This window comes from Ammodytes marinus (genome assembly GCF_949987685.1).
Source record: "Ammodytes marinus genome assembly, chromosome: 23".
Lineage (NCBI taxonomy): Eukaryota > Metazoa > Chordata > Actinopteri > Uranoscopiformes > Ammodytidae > Ammodytes > Ammodytes marinus.
The window spans coordinates 877,655-904,135 of record NC_137227.1 but is presented as its reverse complement, the minus strand read 5'-3'; the positions used below and the strand labels follow the sequence as shown (position 1 = coordinate 904,135).

The 26,481-nt window shown below is 40.6% G+C and overlaps 2 protein-coding genes and 1 long non-coding RNA gene across 5 annotated transcripts in view; all 3 read right to left on the bottom strand.

The window, feature by feature from the left end:
• Positions 1 to 17,219, bottom strand: part of stim2b (stromal interaction molecule 2b) — a 94,817-nt gene extending 77,598 nt beyond the window's left edge. For both annotated transcript variants that reach the window (XM_080052568.1, XM_080052569.1), the window contains exon 1: positions 16,103 to 17,219. In XM_080052568.1, coding sequence (XP_079908694.1) covers positions 16,103 to 16,388 — 286 coding nt within the window. In that variant the 5' untranslated portion in view covers positions 16,389 to 17,219. The remainder of the gene's footprint in view (positions 1 to 16,102) is intronic.
• Positions 17,220 to 18,283: 1,064 nt separating this feature from the next.
• On the bottom strand, positions 18,284 to 20,617 carry LOC307268885. The gene is made up of 3 exons (XR_013845477.1): positions 20,571 to 20,617; positions 20,133 to 20,245; positions 18,284 to 18,882 (listed from the first exon to the last, which is right to left on the bottom strand). It is a non-coding gene; the product is annotated as an uncharacterized lncRNA (long non-coding RNA).
• A 3,912-nt stretch (positions 20,618 to 24,529) lies between these two features.
• tbc1d19 (TBC1 domain family, member 19) overlaps positions 24,530 to 26,481 on the bottom strand; it is a 57,557-nt gene continuing 55,605 nt past the window's right edge. For both annotated transcript variants that reach the window (XM_080051779.1, XM_080051780.1), the window contains one exon: positions 24,530 to 25,409. In XM_080051779.1, the coding sequence (XP_079907905.1) occupies positions 25,335 to 25,409 (75 nt within the window). In that variant the 3' untranslated portion in view covers positions 24,530 to 25,334. The remainder of the gene's footprint in view (positions 25,410 to 26,481) is intronic.

Genomic DNA, 26,481 nt, shown 5'->3' with positions numbered 1-26,481 from the left:
GTTCCTGAAAGTTAAAATCGGAATATCAGACATATGAAGATCCTAAATAACAAGGGAGCTGCCGGACCAACCAAATGTTAAACCCAACACTCACCCCACCACCCAAGTATCGACCCCTCACTAGGGTTGCAAAGGGGTGGAAAGTTTCCGGTAAATTTCCGGAAACTTTCGCTCAGGAAATTCGGGAATATTCCAAATTGGGAATTATAGGAATTAACTAAATGGCGGTGATTTAAATGATCTGTTTCATATCCAAACATAAATCTAAACATAAAAACATTATGTTTTGTCCTAGGCAGACATCCATGCAAAATAATTAGTGCTGTACTCGCGATTAATCGCACATTTTTATCTATTCTAAATGTCCCTTGATTTATTTTTGTCCCATTATTTTTTCACAAACATTCTCTACACCCTTGTAATCCAGTGTATTTTTTCTAAAATATCGTAACTTCCAATTCAGTGCAAACCATGGACCTAAGAGTCACACATGGAAGACTCTACCAGTAATGGAAGCGCAGCGGGGCTGGGAGCGCTAGACTCCAGTTTCTGCTTCAAAATAAAAGTCAAAATTTACTTGACTTTATGCCGTTTTGCCGGTCAAATGTTTTTAATGTGAAGTTACGCTGTAGGAAATGTTCAGTTTGAATCAACAGTAACTTAACTGCGAGCTACATGTACAGTGTGTGGTGTTGTAGTGTTCCTAACATTACTAGTTGTTGCAACAGCATGTCAAAAAAACTACAATGTTTGCTTGGCCAAAATGAACGTTAGTCGCGCGATAAAAAAATGAACGCTGTTAAAATGGGTTTGCGTTACCGCCGTTAATAACGCATTAAACTGACAGCACTAAAAATAATACAATTAAAAAACATTAGATTTGAACAGATTTATTTGTAAGTAGAACTTTATCAACTTTTGATTATTTTATGAACAATCAATAATTTCACTGAACAACAAAAATATGAATATTGAGTAAAACATTACTCATCTGTCCGACCCCACCCATCCAATTTAAAAAAAAGTCAAATGCCCCCCAGTGTTTCCCCTAGAATTTTTTTTAGGCCCGGTGGTAAGAGCTGATAAAGAGTATGCGTGCCGCGTGCGTACCAAATTTCTAGAATAAATTGACCAAAACGAACCCAATTTGGGATGAGCCTCTTTTGACAGCCCCGTTAAAAATGAGGGCATAGGGTTATACTTTCACATTCAGTACGTTTGTACATGTGGTGTTTCTCACAGGATTTTTAGATCCTGCTCGGTGAGAATGGACCTTCCAGGGGATCTGGGGGCATCCCCCTGCAGAAGAAACCTTATCCTTTTAAAGTTAAATGCATCAATCACTTTGAGAGGCGAAATCTGTTTAATTCTGTGCTCTGTAAACAACTGTCATATGTCCTGCCTATAACTATTTTCTGTAATAATTTGGACACAAGCCATGTAAACTATTGAAGAAAAACATGTGGATTTCAATTAAAAACAATAAACACTAAGATCTAATATAGACAGGTCCTGTCTAGTAGGGGAGAACGGGGTAAGTAGGCACACTTTTTACTCTAGTGAGAATTGCTCATCACCAAAACATCTGTCAATAGCCATTCCTACATTAAATTGAAGCTTAAGGTGTTGGCTAGAAATGTGTGTCTCTCTTTTTTTCCAACTTATTGTAATGAAGAAGTAATTTACCATCAAAGACACTCTGACACATTGTGACAACCAACCCCATCAAGGGGTCGGTTGTCACACACTATGGGGTTGTTTGTCACAATGTTATCTTAATGGGAAAAATCTTAAAAAGAAGGCAAGGAGGCAGAACCAAATTTGAATGTTTAATTGCATTGTCAAGTTGACAAATAGGCCTACATAACGTTCTATAGCCTTGGCAGCTGGTCTAGTTTGGGATGCACTGGAATGTTTTGATTTTGTTGCTCTTTTTTCTTTTGCTTGCTAGCTGCCTTTTCCTGCTCTATTCTTTCCTTCTCTGGGGTGTCAGTGAGGATACAGCTTGACAATTTCTTTCGTTATTGGGTTCCTTTTCTGGCTGCAGCCTTGAGATAACATGTGACAACCAACCCCCCAAAAAATTTGACGACCAACCCCGACTTGAATTTCTTGCTAGCATCAAGGCCAACAACCATCTGACAACTAATTAGCTTGCTAACCACAATCTAAACTATAGTTTACCCTTCACACTTTCTGAGGGTAACAAGTGTTTTGTTATAAACCCATTGTGTAAAAGCCTAAAAGAAAAATACTGAGAAGCAAAATATTTTGAATTTGACATGAAAAACACAAAACATCCTCTCACCTGAAATGCAGCTGTCTTCCTCCAAGGAAGTCTATGTATGTGACCTCTGATCCCAATTCTGGGCCTTTTTTATATCAACATTTCAGAGCTAGCGCGCTCTGGTGGCGAGATATAACGAATGTGACATCCAACCCATGTGACAAATTACCCCGTTCTCCCCTACTCATTTCTGGAATAATCTGAGCTAGCCTATTGTTGAAAATAAATGAATTAACATAGGCTACACATCATGATTAGCCTATCAACATGTGTGCTACATAAGGCAAATTCCCTATTCCGACCATTATATTTCATCTAGCCTATTTCTCAATTTAAAAACATAAAAATAAAGTAGGCTAGGCCTAGCATTGAAAATACAAAAACATAAAGCTTTTAGGCCTACAATAGCCTGCTGTTTTCAAGATAACTTTACAGTTAAAACAATAAATGTATTAATATGTCCCATGAAAATAAATTAATGCTTTTCTGAGAATGCCAAAGGCAGTAGCAGTGTCGCACTTCTGTAAACTTACTGAAACGAGTGCATGCCGTTTTTTCAGCGCTGTCTCTGCTGTTGATACAGATTGGTTGTGTAGCCACGGCGACGTAGCGATTTTAACTTTATAAGTTTTGCTCAGCACTTTTTCCTGTTCAACGTCCCTGTTACCGAGTCCTTAATATCTCCATAGAGCAGGCGCAGGTTTTATTTTCGCCACTAATTCAACGTTTGCTTACTAGTCATGCTCCTGCTCATTGGCTTCTCTGTCAAAAAGTGTGCACCGGGAGATCACGTGATGCACCGACCCGGATAGACGTGGGAAAATCAGCTCCCCGCTGAACTGCTATAAACTCTATTTTTTAACAAATATTTCAGCAGTGGAAAGCTCTGAAGGGGGCACGTTTGATTTACAATGTCAATCGACGCATTCTTTACGCTCCCTGGGTCGAGCAAGAAGAACAAAACAGTTCGTAAAAAGGAAGCTAAAGCTGCACAGGCTAACGCAGCCTTTAGCCAAAACAATGAGCTTGATTCGGAGGATGAAGCAGAGGTAGCGTTCGGGACCAACTCCACCACCAACGAAGAGCTAAGTGAACAACGAGACCAAAGCATTGTGGACTGTGTTACTGCAAACATAGAACGGATGTTAGACCGCAAACTAGCCAACATAATCAAGCCAGTTAGCGAAGTCTCGGAGAAACTTGACAGTCTAATACAGAGGATGGGGACGGTCGAACAGCGGGTCTCGGACCTCGAGGACGTGTCGTCAGCATCAACACCCCGGATGAGAGACATGGAAGTTCAACTGCAGAAGGCAATAGACCGTCTGGAATCCTATGAAAACCAGAGCCGACGCCAAAACGTGAGAATAATCGGCCTGAAAGAAGGTCTCGAGGGCAAAACACCGGTCAATTTTTTTGAAAAATGGATACCAGATATCTTGGATATGCAAACCGACCGCATCCAGCTTGAGAGAGCGCATCGCACGGGCCCGCCAACAAGAGAGGCCGGTAAAGCGGGACCGAGAGCGATCTTGGTGAGGCTCCACGATTATACTGACAAACAGAAAATCCTGCATGCAGCGAGAAACAAAGGTACGCTAAACATCGACGGCAGCAACGTGTCTTTCTACCAGGATTTCTCCGCGGAGGTTGTGAGGAAGAGGAAGGAATCTGCAGATGCCCGTAAACACATGAGAGAAGATGGAATACGCTACTCTTTTCTGTTCCCTGCTATCATCAAAGTATTCCACCCCAATGGCACCAGCTCCTCTTTTTCCACCGTCAAGGAAGTCAACGAATACATCGGCAAAATGACTGCATCAAAATAATCTTCTGAATATGTTGGTCTTCACATCTGATCAGTCTCAGGTATGATTGTAAAGTGTTAAAAAAAATTGCCTCGCGTGAACTGAAGTGCCCTGGAGGCTTCCCGTTTTCAATTTTATTTTTCTTGCGAAATGAGTATTTACAAGCTGGTATTTTACAGTGGCAGTTCAGTAGGGGAAACTGAACTTTTTATTTGTGCTACTGATCCTCATAGCTGTACTTATTAGGATTTAATAGTACAACTAGGTACCTTTTTTTTATTTTTTTTCATTTTCTCTCTTTTATTTTTGGTGTGTTTTTTTTTTGTTATGCACCGTCTTGATGTATCAATGTGTGTGGTGTTTCTGGGCTTGTTGTTCAGTTTTTGCTCAGAACACATTTCTAGGTTCAATAGAACTGTTCTTTTACTTAATGCTACAGGCTGGTCCACCTCACACGAGATGGCTATACTTAATTGTGACATGCATATCATAGCACTATTTTGTGTAAATGACTATTAAGATAAACACATGGAATATTAAGGGATCTAATAATGTGGTAAAGAGGAAATCCATCTTAAATACTTTGAAAAAAGACAAGATTCAAATAGCCCTTCTACAAGAGACTCATTTAGATGACGAAGAGCACAAAAAATACTGCAGGGAATGGGTAGGTCAAATCTTCTTTTCATCATACTCTACAAGTAAGAGAGGTGTAATCATTTTGCTGCATAAAAATCTCCCGTTTACTGTCACAGCTACTTTCAAAGACACTGAAGGTAGATATGTTCTGGTTAAAGGGGTATTACACGGTGAAAATATTCTATTAGGTAATGTTTACGCCCCTAATATCCAAGATGAAAACTTTTATGCATCTCTACTTTGTCAAATAGCAGACATGGACTGTCCCAACATGATAATTGGGGGTGATTTTAATTGTGCCTTATGCCCAATGATGGATAGACTTCCCCCTCAGACGAATATATCTAAAAATGCCAAGTCTGTTTTAAATATTAATAAGGAATTTGATCTCTTGGACATATGGAGACATTGTAACCCACTTTCAAAACAATATACATTTCACTCTCAACCCCATTCGTCAGCTTCGCGTATTGACTATATTTTTGTTTCTAGGTGTCTTTCACATTTAGTTGAACATGTAGATATAGGTCACATTGCTCTCTCAGACCACGCTCCTGTAGTCATGGCTATGCAACCGCTTAGACCAAATGATCGTTCATATTCTTGGAGAATGAATGCAATTCTGCTTATGGATGAAAATGTATAAAATATCTGGCAGACCAAACTGATTTATTCTTAGAGACAAATGATAAGAATGGAGCTGATCCAAGACTTGTTTGGGACACTTATAAGGCCTACATGAGGGGTATGATTATATCATATACGAGTCGGAAGAAAAAAGAGCGAACTGCCAAACAACTTGAGATAGAAAACAAACTAAAAAAATTAGAGGAAGCCTATTATACAACAAAATCAGATGCAATCCTTATTGAACTAAAAACAACAAGAACAGCATTACATAATATAACAAGGAAGGCAGAAATTGATATTCTTTTCACTAAACAAACATTTTTTGAACTTGCAAACAAACCAAATCGCTTCTTAGCACGGCTAGCAAGAAATGCCCCTGTAAAATCATATATATCAGCTATATTGGACGAGAATAATGAAAGACATATTAATAATTGTCAAATTAATGAGAGCTTCAAAAGATTCTATGCTAACCTATACAGTTCAGAGATTGACATGGAGAGGCTTAGAGCAGGTGACTTTTTAGATCGGTTATGTATTCCACAATTATCAGAGGAACAGTCAAACTTCTTGGACTCCCCTATTTCCATACTGGAAATTGATAAAGCCATCTCAACACTTCAATCAGGGAAAAGTCCAGGAGAAGATGGCTTTCCAGTAGAGTTCTTCAAGATAATGAAGGGGAAAATCAATAACCTTCTGCTAAGGGTTTTTAATAAATCCTTTGAGGAGTCTAGGCTCCCGGAATCTCTGTATAGGGCCAACATAACATTAATACCAAAGAAAAATAGAAATCCAGAGCTATGCTCCTCCTATAGACCAATTAGCCTCCTTAATGTAGAAAATAAAATACTATCCAAGATACTGGCTCTTAGACTAGAGAACATTGTATCCTCAATTGTGGATGCAGACCAGACAGGATTTATTAAAGGTCGAAATTCTTATCACAACACAAGACGCTTATTCCATATTATTCATTATCTTAATACCTTTAAAACGCCTGGGGCTATCGTTTCTATGGATGCTGAGAAGGCGTTTGATAGAATCGAGTGGGAATATATGTTTGATGTAATGAAAAGATTTGGTTTTGGGTCTGGCTTTCTGAGCTGGATTAGACTGCTTTACAAGGCACCTACAGCTTCTGTTCTGACTAATGGACTGTTGTCTGCTCCCTTTAAAGTGACAAGAGGCACGGCTCAAGGGAGCCCACTGTCTCCTATTTTGTTTGCTCTGGCCATAGAACCATTAGCGTTGGCTATTAGGCAAAACCCAGATATTCAGGGGGTAACGCTTGGGTCAAAACAACACAAAATTCTGTTGTACGCTGATGATTGCCTTGTGACATTAACAAAACCTTCTAAATCATTAGCAGCATTAACTAAATGTATTGAAGAATTTGGCCCAATATCCGGTTATAAGGTAAATTTTGATAAATCCGAAATAATGATCCTAGACGATGGCATAAATGCTGAACCATCCTACATTCGTCCCTTCTGTTGGGCTCCGTCTGGGTTTAATTATCTAGGAATTAAGGTCACACCCCAGCTTAATCAACTATATGCAGAAAATATTAATCCTTTGGTTAAAAGTATCAAAGAAATGTTAACAAGATGGAGGAGTCTCCCCGTCTCATTTCTAGGTAGAATCAACATCATCAAGATGACAGTCCTTCCAAAAATACTGTATCCCATGTCCATGCTGTTTGTGAATCTTAATACAAACGACATAAAAACTATCAATAAAGCCATATCGGACTTTATTTGGAACGGCAGGAAACCCAAGATCAAATTGGTAACACTACAGCTTCCAAAGGAGCAGGGTGGATGGGGTTTACCAAATATAGAATACTATATACTATCCTTACAAGCCAGGATTATTTCTTCTTGGGTGAATGAATGTGCAGACTCCCCATGGCTTAATATAGAGTCAGTTGTTTGTAAACCCTTCTGTCCTGTGAACCTGCTGGGTAAAAGCTCTAAAGAACTGCCAAATATTGCTAAAAACAATCATTTGATAACTAATGTATTGCTGGCTTGGAGAAAGCTTTCTAAAATATTCCATAACACTCATCCTCTTCGCTTTATAACAACATTGACAGATAACCCTGAGCTTTCCCCATTGGGAAGTGGATCAGACTTCACACTTTGGCAAAAAGCGGGTGTTGTCAGGGTATTTGACCTTTTTGAGAATGGGAAATTTAAGACATTTTAAGCACTGAAATCTCAATATCATATTCCAAATAGAGACTTCTACAAATATTTACAGGTCAGACACTTTGTGTATAAGATAAACAATTCGCTGGAAACCCCACATGACTCCCATCCGTTAGATAGATTTTTTCTGAACGATAAACAGCAAAAACATTTTATATCCAAGTTCTATTCTGAGATTTGAGCTTGAACCTAGGCAAACTTGCATGCTTAAGAACATCATGGTGTAATTTGCTTAACTGTGTAATAGAAGATGATGCGTGGGATGAGATCTTGCGACTGCCTTCCAAAATTTCAATTTGTAACAGAAATAAAGAGTCACAATATAATATTTTACATAAGGTCTACATATCGCCCTATATCTATAGCAAGTTTACAACAGGAGCCTCTCCAAATTGTCCAAAATGCAAATCTCATGTAGGTACAAGGTTGCATTGCTTGTGGGAATGCGAAAAAACAAAAATATTTTGGAAGGCAGTATGCACAGGTATCAGTACAGCAATAGGTCAGCAGGTATCATTAGACCCACTTCTTTGTCTGCTTGGAAATATCCCTGTTTCTCTTAAAAATAATGAAGATGTGATTCAGTCGCTTTTAATGCTAGCGAGGAAAGCCATAATGGTGAAATGGGTCGGTGAGGACCCTCCCTCTGTTTCCACATGGAAATCTCTCATCTTGGACTTCATGACCCTGGAAAGACTCAGACACTACATTAATGGAAAGACTCAGCTTTTTCTGCAAAAATGGAGGAAACCACTGGAACTTTTGGGACTGGACTATATTTTGAATTTGAATAGATAGAAGTAATGTTTTACAATGACCACAAATTTGTTATGGATACAATGGAAATGGCTTTGTCACATATTGTACTGCTGTCACTGTTAAAACAAGTATCAAAAACATATCTCGCTTAACTATTAATATCATCTTTAATATTTTACTATATGGACCGGTCTGGTAGCAATGTTGTATGTTTATTGTGTTGTTTGTACATTTGTCTTAAAAAAAGAAAAATGTAATAAACAGAGCTTTAAAAAAAAAAAAAAAGTGTGCACCGAATGCACACGCGCATCGCGCCGCGCGCAGAACACATACATACACACGCGCAGACACAGATCAGCTGATGGGATGATGAAACGAGAGGTTGTAAAGACAGGTGCACACGAGGGGTAGACCGACAGTGCCGTGCAGACGCTCGCAAATGATTATTACGGAATTTTAAAAAATAAGAATAAAAAAATGAAGTCAGACTGCTGTTGGCCTGGCGGGGGGCCGCCAGGCCTGTATAATGGTAGGGGAAACACTGATGCCCCCCCATGTGATGGAGGAATGCATAGTGCATGTAGGGGGCATGGGGCCAATCCGAATAGTCCAATCTCCTAACCTATAAGTCAGGGTTCGACATAACGTATAGCCCGATGGCCCGGGGCCAGTAAAATCATATGCAGGGCAAGTTGATTGGCCAGTCACTGTCCCGCCCGGGCCAGTGACTGGCCAATCACAGTTCAGTATATTTTTGTAGACTACATCATGGTTCATTGAAATGCGCGTTGAGAGTCGGAATGAAAGCAGTGTTTATTTAAGACTCAATATAATAAACCTAATATAAAATATATTTTTTAATGAAAGGCCAGTGGACAACCGATGCGTGGGCGTTTTGACAGGCGGAGCAACAAGCGGGTGCACTCTCGCTCCGTTGGCAGAGCTGCCTACCGTCCGCCTGCGAGTCGACAAATCAATCGACTTGCTTTGCCCCCTTTCTTTCTTCCCACAGCAGAGGTTCAGGTGCAGAAATTATAACTGCGCTTTTCCTTTAGCTGCCGCCATTATGTTACAGTATTTGCATGCAAGCCCCAATGGTAATACAAATGAGAGGCTTTATTTAAACGCTGTGACTGCGTCTCCGGTGATTGTGTCGGTTGTAGACAGAAACCAACGGAGGGACTCCGCTCACTGTACAGTTCCTATAGTCGCGCAGTTTGGCACTGTGTTTTCAGGCTCGAGACATTCAATCAGATCGCGGAAGTCTTTCCCATTGAAATCGCTAACGGGGGGAATATCCCCGGTTATTATTTTAGCCACAAACCACAGTTCATCTGCGCGACGGCTCACTCGCTGGCGAGATCACACGGTGAAACGCTGCTGTGATCGGACGAAGGCATTGTGTGTTTCTAAGGTGATTTAACGTCATAGTCTTAGACGAGCGTTTAGCATTATGCTGCATATTTTGCACTGCATTGTTTTTTATCAATAGTTTGAAAAAATGGTCCCGCACTGGACTCTACGGTGGCGCTGAGCATTCACCAAATAAAAAAAAGTTTCAGAGCAGGATCTCGTAATTACGAGATAATATCTCGTAATTACGAGATAAGGATCTCGTAATTACGAGATAAGTATCTCGTAATTACGAGATAAAGATCTCGTAATTACGAGATAAGGATCTCGTAATTACGAGATAAGGATCACCCTCTCATTCATCAATAACGATGTGTGTGTGTGTGTGTGTGTGTTTGTGTGCAGACGAGGTGAACCTAGCCATAGGAAAACGTAGGCAATAGCCTTGGTTTCCGGACTACAATGGGCCCCATAATCAATACAATTATTTTAAATATTTGTTTACTGTTCATTCATTAATCAGCGATCGCATTGGGAAATGAGGGACACACTTTCACTTTGTATATGCAGTTTGTTCATTATGAGCCACCGGAGCCACCGTACTGTGTTGCCTCATCCAATCAGAATGCCCGGTGGGCTAGTTCACTTTTACCTCCTGTTTGTTACTGTATCGGAACGCAGTTTTATTGAATGCTTTGATTAAATGCAGTCGTTAAACTCGGTGTAATCCATGACTCATACAAACACATAAGAACTTTCTACAAGGAGGGCATGACAATGATAGCCATGTCAACTTTGTGCAGATATGCAGTCACTGGGACTATTCAGGAGAAAAGCCCAGTCGGACCTCAGCAGCTGATCACGGGCGTAAAGCCGAAAGTGTGTCCCTCAGTAGCCTACCCGATGCGATCGCTGATTAATGAATGAACAGTAGCCTAAACAAATATTTAAAATACGTTTATTGATTATGGGGCCCATTGTAGTCCGGAAACCAAGGCTATTGCCTACGTTTTCCTATGGCTAGGTTCACCTCGTCTGCACACAAATACACACACACAGACATCGTTATTGATGAATGAGAGGGCGATCCTTATCTCGTAATTACGAGATCCTTATCTCGTAATTACGAGATCTTTATCTCGTAATTACGAGATCCTTATCTCGTAATTACGAGATAATTATCTCGTAATTACGAGATATTATCTCGTAATTACGAGATACTTATCTCGTAATTACGAGATATTATCTCGTAATTACGAGATCCTGCAGTGAAACTTTTTTTTATTTGGTGAATGCTCAGCGCCACCGTAGGACTCTTATGTGAAGCTGACACTTCATGGAGAAGTGACACTCGCTGCGCGCTCACGACCAGACGTGAACTCGCATATACGGTGAAATCTCCCATTACAAAAACGGCATAACCCCCTGATTTTCGGATTTCTATTCTATTTTTAAAGTCAACTTGAGCGCAAGTGGAAAACCGGTCATTCGGTCATTCACATCCCTAATGCATATAGAGAAAGTAATAAAAACAGCCTACCACACCACAAAGACTGATCAGACCTTCATCTCTTATTTTTTTTTTTATGTTTGAACATGACTTCTGCAGGTGAACTATGCATTAAACTGCCCAAATTCAAGAATAAAAACAACCATCAAACTACTGGACTTTAAAATACTGGCCCACTCTTTCAACATACTTTCAGTTGTAGGCTTCAAATTCAATATGTTTGCCTGGTTTTATATTATGTGTATGAGCAATATCAACATTTCATATAATTAACTAAAAGAAAAATAACCAAATCTAAAGGGAATATATATACTGTTACAGTATAGATATTCCCTTTAGATCTGGTTATTTTCTTTATTTTTCTAATACAGGTATTATAATGATTGACACTAAATTATGAAGAAAAAAAAGTGTGTGCAGGGCCAGTGAAAATATACAAGGGGCCAGTAAAACTCGGATCCACTGGCCCGGCGGGCCAGTAGGAAAAAAAAGTTATGTTGAACCCTGTATAAGCCTCCTTTCCTATACCTTAAACCCTAAACGTCATCGGGGTTAAGGAGAGATGAAAGGTGCTTCCTATCGAAAAAGACAGCACTGTTTCAAATGAATTCGACTCCACTTTTCCTAACCGACGTCATTGCGCGACGGCGAGTATTGCTGACGTGAGTCACTAGCGTGAAACTACACTATTCTCCGAAAATTGACTACAACAAGCGCTCGTTTGATCCATGCGTTCTTTTCATATTGATTTTAATCAGGTTGTCGCCAACAGAGTGAGAATCACTCCCATATATCCCAATTCACATGTGGAATAAAAAGAGGCTACACTTATGTTGATGTTGAAATGAACTGCCCCCAGTAACTTCATTAAATGTGAAGTTGGTATTTTATTTTCTTATGGTGTAAATTATGTGCTACGAAAATAACTAAATTATGATGTTGGTCTTTTATGAGTTCTTTATTATCTTTATGGGGGGGGTATTTTGTTTTAGCCGAGTTAAATCTTCCTCTCTTCTCCTCTCCTCTCTTCTGTTTTACCTCTCGTTCGTATTCGTGTAGAGTCGGTAAACTCCGGCGGTGGCTTGTTGCTTTAAATATTGCCGCCGTAAAGGATTATGGGATACCACTATCTCCTTTCCTTTCGCATAGGTTGGTCAGGAGTAACCTATGCTAAAGGAGGGTTAAAGGATGAATCGAGGCTCCTTTCCTATGCCTTTCCTAAGCATTTTGGGAATTCGGATCACCTATCCGCCGAGTACTTCCGGTTCATCTCGATAGGAAAGGAAATTTCCTATGCAAAAAAAAGTTTTCGGATAGGCCCCTGGTCACGCTGAGGAAACGTGAGAACCGGCCTCCTCTCCCCAGTATTCTTCTGGCGAACGTCCAGGCACTGAATGTTGGTGTTTCCATCACCGTTTACTGATTCGAATTTGCATAAAAGCAAGGGGATGGAAACGCAGCTACTGTAACTAAAGTTTAGCTGAACTGCTTTTTAGCATTCAGCTCAAATGTTGCAGTGACAGTAGCATGGAGAAGAAAGGAGAATATTCTTAGGGGCACTTTACACGGTAATGATAATGGCACAAACGCAAAGGTATTTTTACGTTTGCGGGTTATCATTTACATGATAACAGCGTTCGAATCTTTTTAAAACTCAACTCCAGTGTCACCATGTGAATAGTAATGTCATTCCCTGTGATAACGATGACATCACAGCTCCACTCCACACATGCGTAGGTCTGTTACATTTGCTGTCAAAATAGCCACACGCGAGTCAGAAGGTATAAGACAACATGCAAGGTGTCTCCGCGGCACCATCACTGTGATCAGGGAAGAGTCTCGTGCAGGGCACACTAGCCAAATGCTGGTACATTTAGTCTAACCGAGTAGGAAGTTATTGAGACCACCTGCCACTTTGGTTGAGGAAAGATTTTTGCTCTGTCGGCTTTTCGAATAAACTTGTGTCACCACCGGTAATGCCTAGCCTGGTCCTATCAGAACATCGTACTTAATTTAATTTGTACAGAAGGTCTGGAATCGCTAAATTGACAAACGTTAACTCACTTGAAGGCGGGTGTCCGTTGAAGTTTAAAGCTATTGGATCTGCTCAGTGCCACTGGATCTGCCGACCAATCGCATAACGTTTTGTTGTGACGTATGTCATGCGCCGGCTTCTGACTACAACTGAAACTGGTGCACGTCATTGTTCTCAGCCACTCCCTCTGTTCGCTGATTGCATCTCCAAAAATCTGCGGAGAGTACCCACTAATATACCGCAGGCCCAGACTTGAAAATTGAGCTAAAGTAAGTAGGCAGGCGGTGCCAGGCTATGCCCTGAACACGGCTTTCTACATTAAAAAACACGATGTATAGACTCATAGCGTTAAAACAAACAAGCAATAAGCAATAAGGATAATAAGGCTGCGGCTTCACATTAATAGCATTTCACTGGACAAACGTGAGCTGACTTTTATTTTGAAGGGACAGGAAGGTTGCGCTGACACAGCCCCTACACAGCCCAGCAGCGCTAAGGTCACAAGCAGCCTAGCAGCATGTCTTCTGTTTTTCGTGTAGTTCCACGCAGTGAAATAAGAGGACAGAAAGCTTGTCATTGGCAATACTTGTAAACCTAAGCTTACACCAAAAGCTTCATGAGCTTTAGTGGCATTCATTTTTGGTTACAGTAAACTGATTGTTTACATGCGCCAAATTGCACCTCAAGAGCTGTCTACTAGGCTACAAGTGTCACCGCCGACTCCTGGCTTGGCATGCGTATTACAGCGGCTGTGTTTCCCAAAACTGTGTGCATGATGAAAGTTTTCATAACAACTGCGATGATAACTATAATGGCAGTTATACAGCGATAAGGACCTAAAGTTAGCGTACATTAGCTTACAGTTTACTGTTCATACCAGACAAACTATGGCTGTACCAACAGAACCCCTTGTGTATTGAAATGTAACCCGCCCTCCCGTCCGTGCATGCAGCTCCTGCATAAGGACGTCTTTATCAGCTGCCTAGGAGTTGAGTTTATGTGCGTTTCTGCTCACACACACCAAGTCTTCTGTTTTCATAAGTACAGTGAAAAAGCAGCCTTTCCAGGGAGCCGGCTGGGAAATGGGTAACGCTGTGGTGGTCATGTTAACTGACACTGTATTAAGTCACCACTATCTGAGCATGTTCACAGGGAGAGAGATCTGACATGTGCCCATTCTAACACTGTCAAACTGTTGTTGTGGAAAAGGGCAAGGGTGCCTTTGCCTTATTAATCAATATGCTGCTGTTTATCCCTGCTTTAGCTTCAGGAACTGCTTAACACTTGTATAAAGACAGCTGCCTGGGCCTTGCTTTATTCTTTCTTGGGAAGACTTTACATAAAGGGCTGGATGTGTAAGATGAACTACATAGATGATCCTATAGGCCTCCATTTGCATTTGTGCAAACAACCTGAGGTAAGACGAACAGTTTAACCTTTTACCTTCATGGGATTACACTTGAAATCATGCTAAAGATAAATGCTAATATTAGCATCAGTGACTGTTTGACTTGCCCTTGATAATATGCCTACAGGGGGATGTTAACGTTTCACTAACACACGTAATACTACAATGTTTTTGACTGAATCATTCAGGACTTTTTCTGTAACGGCCTCCATCAGTGCTCAGTTGTTTCAGTCACATGATAACAGGTGCTCATATTTTAGGAGCTCATAACCATTGTTTCTTTTTTAAAGGCAATCAACTGTCCAATCACCATGACACCACCTGAACAAACCTCATCAATAGGTAGGCCAAATCCCACTGAAAGATCCGGGAATTTTCTTGAGCTCAATTTTATAAGAAAGCATAAATAAGGAACATATCTCCAAAATGTCAAACTATTTATTTAAATCCTGAAGCTTGGTCAGAGCCTTTACAGACACGGCAGTGTTGTGACAAGAAGCACAAGGCTGAAAGAGCATGCATAAACAAATATCTACTGGTTTGTCAAAATGAATTAGCAACTCCAGTTATATATCCACCAGTTATCGTAGATACCTTGAGTATTGTTTGACCTTACTGTACCATCGCTTTCTATTCTGTGTTACTGACAGATTGAAGGAGTCTGAGTAGATAAGAGAAAATGGTGAGCATTATATCAGCATTATGGTATGCAGAAATCTATGACATTATCCAATTCAGTTAGAAATGTGAGTTTGGTGTATATGCTACCAAACACACAATGTTCAATGTAATAAAGTACAGTAACAAAGATGTAAAAATTGATTGGGTTTTAAAAAGGAGCCACGGTTCACGTATACGCCTGCTTGTGTTAATGTAGGCTATACATTTACATTTAATGTATACGTCACCTTCATGTCAATGTCTGTGCACACGTTATATCTGTTATTATGATGTATTATTCCAGAAGCTTCCTGCAAAAACCTCTACATATGGAACATCTGTATCCTGCCCTAGCCTTTATTTAATTAGTCGACCAAGGCACTTGTCATGTACAAAGGCCTGTGAAGAGCAAATACTGTAGATGGAAAGCCTCCTCTCCTTGGGTTATGTCAATAGCACAATTCACAGGGGAGAGAAGGAGTCACCTGTGGCCTTCAATGGTCAGCATGACTCAAGGTTTACCCTCTTAACAATCCTGCAGTAACACACCGTGGCAGGCTACCCTTACAGTAAATAGCCCTGCCCTATGCTAGGAAAGATGCATCCTGCATTCCTGTCATGTGAGAGAGAAAGGTGAATGTCGACATACAATTGCTATTTCCGTTAAGCCCCCCTGCGCACTGCGCAGGGTATTCCACGGCTTTCCCCGAGAAAGCCAGTGGGAACACGGTGCAGGGGATGGGGGGAAAGGGAGGAGGAAGGGGTTCACATTACATGGGAAAAACACTTGTTATCCTTACCTGTGGGCGATATATTTGCCGCGTCAGACGTGTGGCTGGGTAGATCATTCGAGGTAGTGCACTGCGAGCACATTAGTACCGCATAGATGACGAGTCCACGTAGCAATACATTCAGCAGCACCCTGTGGATGTAACTCATGGTGGAAAAATGAGGGGGAAATCTGGTCGTTCGTATCCGTGGGACTGGGACTGTGAGTCGGGATCGAGATTTAAAAAGCAATGGAGGGGGGGGGGGGGGGGTATAGAAATAGGATCTATGACACAGCAGTAGCCAGTCCAAAAACATATATTATAGCCTAGGCTACTAGTCAGTCTTTTTAAGATGAAATAGAAATGTGGGCTGTCACCAGGAAAATGCAGCAACTTAGAAAATAAAAGCCCGCAGCAGTCTTGACAAAATCAAGATATTCATAGCGGTCACAAAAAAAAAGCCAAAAAAGCCTTTATAGGACAAAAGAATAGTTCATAGTTGGCCAACACCAGGAAAACTACTGCGAGAGAAGACCCCGTTCCATATATATAATTAATAGCCTCTAATTGATTTGCCGGCTGTTTCAGAGGGGTGACCGGCGCGAGCAACGACGCACAAGCCCCCCATTGTGCCAATTAACAAATAATAAAAAAAAACATAGGCTATAGCCTATTAGCTAGGATCAAAAATTACATTGGTTAAATAAAAAAGACCGTGTAATGAATGCAGACAGCTAATGATCAAATCACGTGTAGCCTGTCTGAAGGAATTCCCTGTCCAAAACAAATAGCCTACAGAAAAGAGGGAGGGGGAAAATGTAGGCTAGTTTTTTCTGCCGTTGATATCTGCGAGCTCACAAAAAAAAGCCAAGTGCTGTGTTAGATCCTTACGTAGGCCCGCGAGTAGCAAGAATTGCTCTGAAGTCTCTGTACTTCCATGTACAGTATACAAACACCGGCGACAGTTTCAGCATATTTGACTCGTAGGCAGCGTCTCATAGGTCCGCCTCTTCTTACGAAAGTAGCAAATCCAGTTGCATCAAAAATAATACATTCGACGCTCCTTCAGTATCACCTAATCCTTCTCCGACCTATATCGCCTGCACACGACATCCGCCCACTCTCCGAATGAAGTTTTTAAGTGAGCTTTTCCACGGCTCGGTGTGACACCTTATCCACCCCCCCCACCCAAACGCTGTCATACTAGCTGCTCGCCGGTTCTGATGCAGACACGACAGTGCGAGGGAGGGAGAGCCTAGCGCGCCGGTGTGAGTACCAGATGTGTTCGGCTGCAAGATCCGCTCGGGGTCCTGCGCCTACTGATGACGTATCGACACTTGACGTTGTCACCATAGATACCGCTACGCTACGGCAAAGCAATGTGGACATACACAACATTTGAAAAGATCGCGATAGCTGAAGGTGCGATAGCTTAGCGAGTAAGCTAACTATAGATAGTTTATATCTGTGTGAAACTCAAACAACATGTAAAAGATCGCGCTAGCTGATAGCTTTGCCAGTAGGCTCCATAGATAGATCGATTTATTTATTGTTCTGCAAGGTTTAAAATGAGTTGTTACGTTTGGCTTATAGTAGTCATCTCTCATTATGTAAGGTTAAATTACATTTTATTTTATACGAATGTATAGTTTAGCAAGGTTTAACCCCCGGTTTTAACCCTGTTTGAGTGATAAATTAAACATTTATTTAATAATACTTTAAACATTAAATGAGTATTTTAGTTTAATGTACTCTAGCATGTATTTTAAGAAATAATATTTTATTAAAAGAACAACTTTCCCCTGGGTTCACTGTTATTTTACATCACACTGAAAAACAATGTGTATAATGAGTTTCATAATGATATTTATCAGTTAAAAAATGTAAAGGTGTGGCTCTGATGTACAATTTCCAGCCCCTGGAGCATTTGTAGTGTCTTGCAGCACTGATAAATAGATCCATTCATTCAACCTTCATTAAATAAAATAAAAAAATACAGCAGATTTTGTTTAATCTGATTTGTATTTTTCTTATCCAACCACATATACCACCTTCTGTAGTGTCTTGCAGCACTGCCATCGACTGTCCAAACAGCAAACTAGCCTACTGTTTGCACTGAGTCTCTGCAGAACATTTCTCAATGGGAATAGTTCACGGACACACACACTGACATATTTGTATATGATCATATATTTTTTTATTCATGTGGCCTGCAGTGGCGATATCGCACAGGTGTATTCCCACAGGCTCTGAAAACAACAGTCATCAAACCATATCTAACTTACCATTTTTAAGCAAAATCATTGAAAAAGCTGTTTATCAACAGCTAAATAACTACTTCAATCACCGGATGTGCCAAAATTGTCTTCAATTGAACAATGAAAAAACTGAAGTAATGGTCTTTGGTGCAAGGGATGAACAATTAAAAGTCAGTGCACAGCTGTTATGTTAGAACGCACACACCAAGACAGAAATCTTGGTGTATTCATAGACTCAGACTTGGAATTTCTAAAACCACATTAAAACAAGTACACGTCTGGCAAATCAAAAGGTTTCCAAACTGTGCAGAGCACCTATGCAAAATATTAGTTTGAAAAGATTTATATTACAAAAATAGAACTGATTTGAATTACATAAAATATACAAATATTAATGCTGAGAGGGGCACTGATGCCCAGTGTCCACTCCTCTCGACGGGAAGGGGGAGGGGGGGCACTGACGCCCTGTTTCTGCTCCGTCAAAGTCGGCCGCAAGGCTGAAGTTGAGGCCGCTGACAATGCAAAGTCATCTTTGCAATATAGTGGAAACACCTATAAAGAAATACACATTACATTAAAGACCAAGTAATATAGCTTCTGGGTTCAAGTTACCCACTAACACTTGTATAAGCCAAATAGCGAATTTGAAAATGTATTAATTATCTAGATTTTCTAAAGTGAGAGCAACCATACTAATGGGCATGTAAGCTCGTCTAGTCACACATTTCAGATGATACCTCATGTTTTTCTGCAGAGTCTACATGTTTTATTTGTTTGTTCTTTTACAAATTTGAGGAAGGAATCAGATATCGTTGGTTGCTCATTTAAGAACCGGAATACTTCTTTTGGCCCTCTAAGTCGTCAGATTTAAAAACATACCCAAGGAAAACAGACTTTGTGATTTAGGAGAAGTGGAGAATTAATTTAAATTTCATACCTACTATCCTGAGCTGTAAATTCCCTTTTTTAATTAAATGTTTCCTTAAAATCCTGAAAAGTTTTGGGGGTGCTCCAGTGGCGTATTATCTACTTCAAACTGTGAAATGAAATTTAAAACACCTAATGTGTTTTTTGAGCACTAAATATGACATGATGGAATAGTTGTTTACTTTCAATGTGTATATGTTAAAGTTTATTTTGTTACAAAAGCTTGGAGACTTCAGGATGGTTAATTTGTTTTAGTATTATGGCGCTTGTCCACTGCATGGTATCAGCTCAACTCGACTCGACTCTTAGTATTGTTAAGCATGTCATTTCTGGGCTGTTTGTGTTGATAATGGTGTCTATTTAGCCCGTGGGCTGGGCATAATTTTTAAACACAACACAAAATTAAATCTATCAATCAATTAATCATGGCCTAAACACTCAAGCCAACCCGCAGGTTCTATCACAGTAACCTGGACTGCTGCTAAGTAGTAATTATTTTGAAAAAGAGCAGTTACAAAGTTTCAAGTCTGTTTATATTTCATTTTTCCTAAAGAGTTTTCTTTCTGTGACCTAGCAACCAATGAAATCTGGTCTGACGTATAACCTTTCTGATCGACTAATGTTTTAGTCAACTATTACGGGGGCAGCCCTAGTTCATTTATGAAACTGTATGTACAATCTGTGGTTAGGTAACATTATGACAACAAGTAGCTTCAGGAAATCTAGTGAAATTGCCAAGTTACAAATAAAGGTTAAATACAAGCAAATGTTTTGGGCAGTACTTGGAAGAAAAAATCAAAGTAATAGTGCCAATACAGAATACTTCCGATAAACTGGCTCAAATGTGCATTTGCGTTTGACACACTGTGACTTACCTTTCAGAAAGTAGGTCTTTGAGAGCTTCCTAATGTTGGCCTTGTTGTTGTTAGGCTGTGGTAACTTTTTTGAGTGAGGTAATGCTTTACTTCAGTGTATAACGCTTCCATTTCTGTGAAAATAAATGAAATAAACAAAGACAGTTTTCGGAATTAAGGCCAGAAAAAAAATTATTTCCCTGGTAATAGAGATAGGGTAATTATCACCTACAAAACTAATCCTATATTGATGAAAGCCCCCACTAACGTTTATTAGCTCACGTTAGCCATCAATCTAAAGCCACACACATATTATCTTATCAAAGCAAACGGTCATGTTATACAACGTATGTTTAATTTCAGTAATTTGACAAGCGTATGACTAAGGTTTATCTTTGTACATTAGATTATTATTCATATTCTTTGATTAGAAAACCATAGGAGATCGTTAATACTTACCTAATGAGCAGGGAATAACCCCATACACCGGCTACTGAGTGACGCGCATGCGCATTTAAAAGACAACGTTTACAGGAAGTGCGTCATTATCGCGCATCTAGGACCCCGAGCGGATCTTGCAGCCGAACACATCTGGTACTCACACCGGAAGTTAGTTGCCTATGCAAAATGGTTTTGACACATGAGGAGGTGGAGAGGTGAGGGGAGGCTGGACACCCGGTGGGTAGGCTACTGCCACCGTCGGGGCTTTTTTTTTTTTTTTTAGAAGAGTCCACAGGGATAGGCATCACATTCACGATGGGCCTCAAGTCAAACTGCGGCTTAGGGTTTTCTTATGATATTTTGTTAAGGGGGGGGGGGGGGGGGGCTTGAACCGCGTCCAACGTACAGTTATTCTCCAGAAAGTTGTTTTTCTCTTTTTAAACCCCATCATGGTGATTACGCGCAGGATGACACTCGCTTCATTGTTTCCACTCCGGTACATGCAAGTTTGTCTCCCAGCTGAGCGCTCTCATTGGCTGCAGTGTCCCAACATGGCAGCGTCTGATTGGCTGATTCGGATGACACTTTCTTTTTCTTCTGTTTTAAAGATGCTCAACGCGGGGACAAAAAGAGAGAAAAGGGCCGTGTCCGGACTGCCATACTAGCGTCCTACATCCTACATACTCACCATCTATATACTGCATACTCTCTACTCAAAGATCGATTGTGTATGCGAGTTGCGCCGAAACGTTTTAAGCTGAAGTATACTCAAACAATGAAGAATTTCTTCTTCTTCTTATAAGATTCAGGCAGTTAAGACGCTGTTTAGCGTATAACCGCCCTCTACAGGTTAGATATTGAACTAGATTTTTACAGTCCTGTGTTCATCGTCTGTGTTTTAGACCTCTTGTTTTATAATTATGTTTTGAGGCGGAGGATCCCTCCGACGCTCTCTGTCCGGCTCATCAGCACTCAGCTGTCTGTGAGTTGAGCTGGACGAGCCGCGGTGTGTGGAACAGCGATCTGTTCTGATCTCTCTCCACTATCAGACTCACACCACTCATTTCACTTATATGTTGTTAGGTATTTATCTTCATCTCTTATCTATTGTAAGAGTTTATGAATGACTGCACATACCCCCAAACAATGTCGTTGCCTAGCAACTTGCTCGAAAATATTTCATTTTCTTGGGCGGGTAGAATTGACCCAGTGCATTGTGGGGCGGTTGAGTAGGAAAAGTATACAATCGATTCATACCCAAAATCTTCCCGGAAGTTAGCACTCATCCGGGAATTTCTCGCATACCCAAACTCACATACCCAACCGTCACATACTCAAATTGAAGTCAAAATGAGTATGAGTAGGACGTTAGTATGGCAGTCCGGACACGGCCACAGTTAGCCCAGTGCTTCTCAATTATTTTCTGTCATGCCCCCCCTAGGGGACAGAAATGTTGTTGGGCCCCCCCCCCCCCTAAATTGAAATACTATTGAGAACCTGCCAATATGTATTTATTTATCTGTACAAAACCACTGTATGAGTTTCTGGCACGAGCATTCTGCATACAATCACCTTATTATCAAATTAGATAACAAAAATTAGCTGAGATAACTTCTGCAGCAAAAACATTCAAAGTTCAGTTTATTAGCTCAATGTGTAACATTTAAACAAGACTGCTCAGTCTGTGTGAATCTCAGGACAGAGAAACAAGAGCAAATGATTCACTGAGGTTTGCATTTCATTCAACACATTTTTAAACTGTAAACATAGTTAAGGTGGTGTTTTTTTATTATTATAGGCCAATAGGCCTTCTGTCATGCGATAACCAATAATTCATTAACGTTAGGCCTATTATTAGTCTACTTGCTTGATTTCTTTTTAAATAACCTACAGAGACACTTGGAGACACATGTGGACATTTATTTACTGCAAATCGCGGCCTTTCGCGTGGATATGACCATACACAAGCACACATAGCGCTTGCTAGCACTTGAAAGAAAAAAAAACATTTTTTTTTTCAGTTGGAAATCAAGGCAGCCCGCGCGCGCCCCCCCCCCCCCCCACCCCCCCCGACAACTCACGGCGCCCCACCATTTGAGAAGCACTGGGTTAGCCTATTTAAATTAGCCTATGTTATAGGATTACTCCATCTTTCCCCTTGACTTCAGAATTTGCAGCTGATTTTAAGACAGGTTTGCCAACGTGACAAATATGATATTATGATATATTATATTATAACCTAATAATAGGCTACAATTAAATCGTTTGCATTGGGGTCTGCAAGTCATCTTGGCTCATGTTTTCCTTTACAAGAAACATTCAAATGTTCCAATTGTTGCGAAATGTGTCAAACAGCACGTGTGTCATCTGTCATAAAAGTTTGACCCGGATAAAAGTAAGGTATGTTGTAAGCAGTAAAGAGTAGTAATTAAGCACTCCAACTTTAAGTGACTTTAAATTGGTCTTATTGCATGCTCAGGACATAGGTATCAGGACGCCTACTTTATGTCTTTGACTTCCCTTTTAATGATCTTGAACTTGTTTTTATTGTTTCAGGTTGCACAGGATCATTTCCCAGTCTTGATTAAATTCAATTAAAAATTATGTATTTTGATCAGGTGTATGTTTAAAAAAAAATTATATAACATACATTTAAAGCAATACAGGAAATAAATACAGTATGTGCCTAACACATCTGGGTAAGGGCTGTTACACAAGGCTATGTGCTGCACAAGTTGATCAAGTTGCAAATCTAACTTCATAGTTGTCAAAGTTGTACTTACGTATCATCAGCAATGAGACGATGCAGCAGGAAGCTCTTGTCACATTTTTTTAATTAACCTTTCTTGGGAATCTTTACAATTACACCCTTTGACCAATCTCTTGGTATCGTCTTTTTAGTTGGTGGACAGAAGGTGCATTTCCCTGCAATGCAGCAAATGGGCCACTAGGAGGGACGTCGGCATGAGTCAACTAACACAGCAGCTAAGAGAGGAGAAACAGGCTTCTGGGGCTGAGCCACGTCTGGATAAAAGAACCAGCCATTGGGAGTCCTAACAGACAAGGTGGCAGATGTAGCACTGGAACCAGGGGCGAGATTGAAGGAGAGAGAGAGAGATGGGGAGTGTGAGAGATAAGCAGAATGAGATGGAGAGAGGCAGTGACGAAAGAGAAGAACAGCAGAATTTGATATGAGCCCACAGAGGGGGACGGAGGAATAGAGCAAGTGCTACATGCAGGGCAGTGGGAAGCAGACTGTTAAGTGCCTCAATGATGCTACCTGTCTGTCACTTACTCTTTCTGCCTTCACTAGGTAATGATGACCTTCCAGATTACAATACATCCTGTCCAAATATTCACACAAAGTGAGAACTATTCAATGAAGGAGCAGGGAAGATCAAGTAGCAGCGTACTGAGGCATGGAATGCTGTCCAACATTTCAGTCAAAAGTCTTTTAAAGAGCACCTATTATGCTTTTTCAACTTTTATGACCTATAAACGTTGTTATAATGATTTATAGTCATGTTTAACCTATACTACTTGCTGTAGTTTGGTCTGGCTTTGCGAGACTGTTTAACCATACTAAAGTGTCAAATAATGACTTACATGCATGTAGACGTTTTCCCTGCTGACCGTCTGGGGTGGCTGTGCAGAGCGCTAAACACTAGGAACGCAGGTCGTGATTCACTTTTTCAAATTTCCGGGATTTATCCACGTAGATCAATCCGGATTTTCCATGTATGGTAATGCTGCAACGTGCTCAGGCACGCTCCTGCCATGCCCCCACCTGCCTGCTCAAATCTGCCCGTGCGCCGCTGAAAGTCTTCCGGAAGGTAACCAATCACAACGGAGTGGGGTTGGCAGGAGGGAGGCGAGGGGGCGCAGAAGGACGATCTTTAAGGTTATAAGCAGCAAGCCAGAACAGATACAAGAAAGCTGACATTTATTTTAGAACAACAATGTTATTTGAGGTCGCAAATAAATAAACATTCAAATGTGTTGCATGACAGGAATTGGCCTTGACTGACAAAGTGTACCGTTAATAATAATACAAAAAATTATTTGATTGCATTTAAACCAGAAGGTGACAAAGTTTTTTAAGCAGTACAAAATATACATTCAGGAATTAAATGCGTAATTTAAAAATGAAAGAAAACCATAAAATGTTCATAATAACGGAAAATAAAGTGGCAGTGGAGGTACTACATTTCCCTTTAATTAAGAGTGCATTAATATGCTATTTCTTTATTAATGATGTGTTAACTTAGCAACTTCTAATCATATAAGTTAATCTAGTTTGTGTCCTTTAAATATACAGTACATATATATTCCTGGCACACACAAGTGCTTCCGATATCTTCATTCATCATCAACACCATTGTATAATAGTGTTATAACAAGCATGAGCTACACAGAAGAATACATTGCAAAAGCTTTATTAGCCGAGCTTAGTGATGTAGCTGTTTTTCTCTGTTGCACAGTACTATCAAACTACAATTAATGCTTCATGCAACTCATTTTCTTATGAGCTTCTTAGCTGATCCAAGCATTGCTAAAAGCATATCGTCTTTCCTGCAGAACATATGGCTTATGGAGGTTATATCAACCTTTCTGGCCTTTATGTAGGCTACTCATATCCTTTACATTATCTAATTGCCTGATACAGAGTATTAACTATTTGTGCACCCATGGTAAAGAACAGTTTTGTGTGATAATGGCATTTCTTTGTCGCGTCTCTTTTTCCTTCCAGTGGCATGTTCGTACTGTAGTTTCCCATTCTCTTCAGATGGCGGTGGCGAATAGGAAGATCTGGATGAGAGGCATGACCTTCAGAGTGGAGAGGTCAGCGAGGACAGCCTACAATGTGTGTGTGAAACAAAACACAAGATACATCTGTCATCTAAATTCACACCCATTCTGACCAAAGTAATCCCACCTTGGTCCACAGAGCTCATGAGAAGGGCTACTTTATAATCCACAGCCTTCTCCTTCTCCAGAGGCATAATTCAAGATTTAAAAGAAGAAAGACACAGAACCACACGCATAATGATGATGCAGGATCCTTGGGCAGCAACAATCCTTTCTTAAGAGTACACCGCTCCCCAGTCCGTCCTTTTGGGATTGTTGGAGATTAAATTTAGGGGCCCTATCGTGTTTAGAGAGGGGGTGTTCTATTTCAACGCTTGGTCTGGGGTTCTAAATATAAGATGAGGAGCAGTGTGTTATGATATCTTCTCTCTGCTGGGGCAGGTGGTAAATGAGCAAGCAAATAGTGCCGGCGAGCTTCTTACAGCCTGTGGCCTCATGCGTCACATTGTAGTTGAACCCCCTAACAGCGCGGGGAAAGGGGACTGAGGCCAGGCAGGGTATGTTTACTCCGGCTTTGGTTCATATGATAGTGGAGATCACTGTGTGGGAGTGGGTGCGGTATACAGTTCAGGCATGAAGAAGAATGGCATTACTGGTTACTGTAATGCTACACGAGTTCAAGTGCAGATGCTAAGGGAGGATGCACTCATTTAGTAGTAGTTTTGTGTTTGCCAATGTTATAACTAGGGATGTGAACAATGTGTCGATAAATCGGAGGTTTTACTTTATTAGATTTTTTTTGGGACATGGGAGACGTCTGTGATGCCATTTTGGAATGGCACAGTAAATTTATTGATTTGTCGATTCATGCCTCCGACACGTCGACACGCAAATAATGAGTCGTTTAACATCCCTAGTTATAACCACACTACCCATTTTCAACAGGGCTTCTTGAAATAAACCTTTTCTTTTGTGGTGGTGTTGGGATGTGGAGGACTTAAGGGGGCGCTGGTGACCTTGTGCACAGGGCGAAGTTAGAAGGTGAGAACTCTTGAGTGTCCAGCCAGCACTATATCTTGACATGTGCATGCAGAGGACTGGGTTACTGCTACTTGCTGAT